The sequence below is a fragment of the Sphaeramia orbicularis genome, chromosome 12, assembly GCF_902148855.1.
Source record: "Sphaeramia orbicularis chromosome 12, fSphaOr1.1, whole genome shotgun sequence".
In the NCBI taxonomy this organism is placed as follows: Eukaryota; Metazoa; Chordata; class Actinopteri; order Kurtiformes; family Apogonidae; genus Sphaeramia; species Sphaeramia orbicularis.
In genome coordinates, this window is record NC_043968.1 from 8,138,439 (window position 1) to 8,142,981 (window position 4,543).

The window sequence follows — 4,543 nt, forward strand, 5'->3', positions numbered from 1 at the left end:
TTAGGTGCTGTTTTGCGGCAGGTCTCTCCTGTCATTGTACACCACCGCTCCTGGGGGGTAAAACACCACCGTGGGCTCCTGGGGCGCGCTCCCCGGCAGGAGGACGCGTCCCTGCTCGTCCACCTCCGGCTTCGTGCTGCCTGTGATCGGCCTGATGGTGGTCAGAGTGGGCGAAGCCAAGCGCCAGAAGAGTTTTTTCAGCGCTTTCCTGAACTCCCTCCTCATCAGACAGTACAGGATGGGGTTGAGGCAGCTGTTGGAGTGCGCCAGGCACACGGACACGGGGAACACGTACACCTGCGTGGTGTAGTATTCATAAGTGAAATGGACCACGTTGAATTTGATGAGGATGCCCCATGCTGTCAAGGCCTGGTTGGGCAGCCAGCAGAGGAAGAAGGACAGGACCACGATGGTGACGGACTTGGTGACCTTGGCGCGTCTTTTTGCGCTGGAGCTGTTGATGTTTTTGGAGGTGATGGAGCGCAGGAGCAGGAGGTAACAGACGGAGATGATGAAGAGCGGCACCACGAAACCCAGCAGCACCTTCTGAGAGTGGTACAGACCCAGCCAGAACTGCGCCGTTCCGTTGGTGTCCGGGAATTTCACCAGGCACAAGTCCTCGTTGGAAACTGTGACGGTGGTGGAGAAAACTGCGTGGGGCAGAGCTGCGGACACGGCGGCCACCCAGATGAACAGGGTGATACAGCGGGCGGAGAAGCAGTGCGTCCTCCGCCTTCTGCCCTTCAGAGCAGAGGCCAGGGACCAGTACCGAGCCACGCTCATGGCGGTCAGAAAAAACACACTGGCGTACATGTTCATAGCTGTTACGTACGAAACTATCTTGCACATGGCTTTTCCAAACAGCCAGGTGAAGTCCAGCGCGTTCTCCACCGCCCAGAACGGCAGAGTCAGGACGAACTGGAAGTCCGTCACAGCCAAACTGGTCACAAACAGGTTTATGGAGGACTTCCTCCAGGCTTGTTTAGACTTCATCAGGTACAAAACCAGAACATTCCCAATGAGACCCAACGCACAAACCAGAGAATAAATGACGGAGATGGTGATCCTCAGAGCGGCGGCTCCATCTGCCACCAGGTCCGGTTTGTCAAAGTCCGACAGGCGGTAGTAGTCTGCGAGAGAGCGGTTAGTGGTGTTGAAAACAGGACAGCTCAAGTTGAATGTGGCAGCATACATGATCCCTGCGGAGCCTTCGGAGATGTCCGCAAATTCTTCAGACATTTTAACTTTAATCCAGAACCCCGAACATGACTTCAGCCATTTCTACAGCAAATTCCCTCCGGTGGTGCAGAAAAACCCTTCAGCATTCTGGATGACAGAAGTGACAAATATATATACAGCCAGTTTCTTGTGAATCTGTCCTGACAGAAATGACAGAAGTGATGCCATGTGCTGCTGCTTCCAGTGTCTGTCTGTTTGTTCCGTGCGTCCTGACGCATCCAGGCGCAATCTGCCGCTGTCCTTGGTCCTGATCAGGAGCCCCGTGGTTAAAAGAAGAGGAAAAAAAAAAAAAAAAAACAGTTTGGTCTCATGTGAAAACAGTCACAAACACCATGTGTCCAGATGATCATAGAATTAGCCCATCGTCGTGCAGGCTCTAAGTGTTTTTAAACCACAGATTTTTTTAATGCTAATAAAGGCACTCCGTCCTGTGCGCAACAGCCACCTTTACAGAGAGGCTGGTTGTGTAACACCCCCACCCACCCCCCTCCTGCCTCACACATACAAACACATGTCAAACATGCCTTCAGCAAATGGGACTCAAACATATTTTCTGCTTTAGAAATTTTTGTGCACTTCTGCAACATACCAGTGACAACATATGATGACCTGCTGAATACGTATGAATATGGATTTACATACATGTGTTATTGTATTATGTGTTTATGTAAATCATATTATATTTGTTCATGATAATATAAAGCCAGAAACCAAATGATTTAATAATAAGAATCAGTCATATTATGGTATAGAGCAGGGGTGTCAAACTCATTTTAGTTCAGTTCCACATTCAGACCAATATGATGTGAAGTGGGCCGGACCAGTGAAATAAGAACAGTGGAAAAAAGTCAAATTAAATTATGGTAATGTTAGCATCTACAAAAATCTGAATAACACGAACAACTGGAAACATCTTCAGAAAAACAAGTCCAATTCTAACAATATATAATTATTATTAGATTTTTTTGCTTGATTCAAGATGTTTTTTTTTTGTTTAATTCAAGATTAATTTTTTTTTGCTTAATTCAAGATTTTTTTTTAGCTTAATTCAATATTTTTTTTTTGTTTTTTCTTAATTCAAGATTTTTTTATTTACTTAATTCAAGATTTTTTTTTGCTTTATTCAAGTTTTATAACAAAAACACGATCAATAACACGAACAACTCGAAACATCATTAGAAAAACAAGTGCAGTTTTAACAATATTATGCCTCAGATTATCAGTTTATCATTTACACATGTGCATTACAACTTACATTACAATTACAAATACATGAAACATTTAGTAACAGGCAGAATATTGGTACAATTGCATTTACTTATCTTAAGACATTTCAGGTTTTTCACATTTTTTGTAAAATAACAGTTCGTAATATAAGCATTTTCATGTAATTTCACTTTTTTTACCCTAAAAAAAGGATAAAATTTGCTGTTTTCATTATTTATAGGTTTAATACAATCGTATTTTACTGGTCTGACCCACTTGAGATCTAATTGGTCTGTATGGGGAATCTGAATTTTGACATCCTCGACTGTTAATATCTTAGTGTAATTTTTGTATTTCACAAATCCGTCCTACGGGCCAGACTGGATCCTTTAGTGGGCCGGATTTGACCCCCGGGCCGCATGTTTGACACCTGTGAAATATAATATAGATCTGCTAAGACTAGGAAGATTATTATTGTTATTAATTATATGAGGAGAAGGGGTGGAGTTTATAAGTTATGCTTCTTCTCACTCCTTTTTGAATATGTATTATATGTCTTATGTTTAAGTGTTTTGTTTATTTATTTTCTTCTGTTTTGACATTCATATTCAAAATTAATACATTAATCAATAAAATATTTGACAAAACACTATCAAAATACAAAACACCTAAAATAACACTTATAATTTATAAACGCACACTTGAAAAGATGCACACAGAGACATCATTTTGTTGACCATTGCTGTATAATTTTCCTGTCATTATTTGTGTTTTCTGGATTTTCATTCCAAATTAGTGTAATTTAACAGATGTAAGCATAAGGTGTGTGTGTGTGTGTGTGTGTGTGTGTTCAGTGCATCAGTGTGTTGTGCCGCTTTAAAAGAATCATTGAGTTCATTTTCAGAGATGATTGTTGTAATGCAGTGGTTCTTACTTTTTTAGCCATGTACCCCCAACTCTCGCTTCAGCATTTTTGATTGAAAAAAATGAGGCAAAATTTGTTCCTGTGCCAAAAGTGTCTGTTTATATTTTCAAACCTTTGTAAACAAACGACATATTTAACATTTAACTGTAATATATAAAAAATTACAAACTTTTTAAAGTAAATTCTGTGTGTAAAATATAAACTGAAAAGTGCCCTCTTTCACTGATAAGAAAAATAAATAAATTGGTCATTAATTGATAATTGAACCTTTCATCAACAAAAAATAATTACTTAGCCACTCAAATAAACTCATTTTGAATGATATAAAAATAGAAATGTCCTTAAAATGTTACCAAAGCTTAAACAAGATGATTGACAATAAAACTATTATATGAATGTATTTATTGTGTTTTATATTTCAGCATTAATTCTCATTATTTATTTTGTATTCAGTACATGATGACTTATTTAATGTATTTTTCCAATAAATTTCCAAGTACCTCCTGGGCTTCTTCCAAGTACCCCTGGGGGTACATGTACCGCACTTTGGGAACCCCAGCTGTAGTGGTTTGGATTGCAGACTTTCATCTTGTGTCCTGTGTCATTTGTTTTGTTTTTACAGAGTTTGGTCTAACTCTGAAATAACTCTGTTGTTTGTTTTGATTTTCCACTTCTACTTTACTGTGGTCGGATTCACTCTCATCATGGGCTTTACCTGCTGTTTTCTACAGAAGAAAAGAGGACATTTTAAGGCTTTGAGGTAAACTGTATTCTGTTAAGTATAGAGATTAGAGAGAGGAGAGGAGAGGTGATGAGGTGAAGGGGATAATTACACTGTGCTGCTGGAGCACTTGGAACAGGGTTTTTTTTTTTTTTTTTTAACTATCTGGTATTCAGCAGCATAATAATGATCATTCATCACTCCAGTAGATTGAATTACATAAGTCATTTTCTTGTTCCTTGCAGCTTCAATGCAGTTTTAACAGAGACCCTGAAAAAGAGGAAAAAAGGACAAGATCAGTGTGTGTGTGTGTGTGTGTGTGTGTGTGGGGGGGGGGGGGGGGGGTTCTTTTGTTTTTACGATTTCTTTATCAGGCAATTGACTATTTTTGGTCATTTCCACACATTACAAGACAGTGATAGTAACAGTTACAGGGAGGACAGTCAGTCACC

General features: G+C 39.9%; 1 protein-coding gene across 1 annotated transcript; it reads right to left on the reverse strand.

The window, feature by feature from the left end:
* Window positions 1–1,305, reverse strand: rxfp3 (relaxin family peptide receptor 3). Its single transcript, XM_030148271.1, has one exon. It carries the CDS (start codon window positions 1,237–1,239, stop codon window positions 1–3), a length of 1,239 nt encoding a protein of 412 aa, XP_030004131.1. The 5' UTR covers window positions 1,240–1,305.
* Between the last annotated feature and the right edge of the window lie 3,238 nt (window positions 1,306–4,543).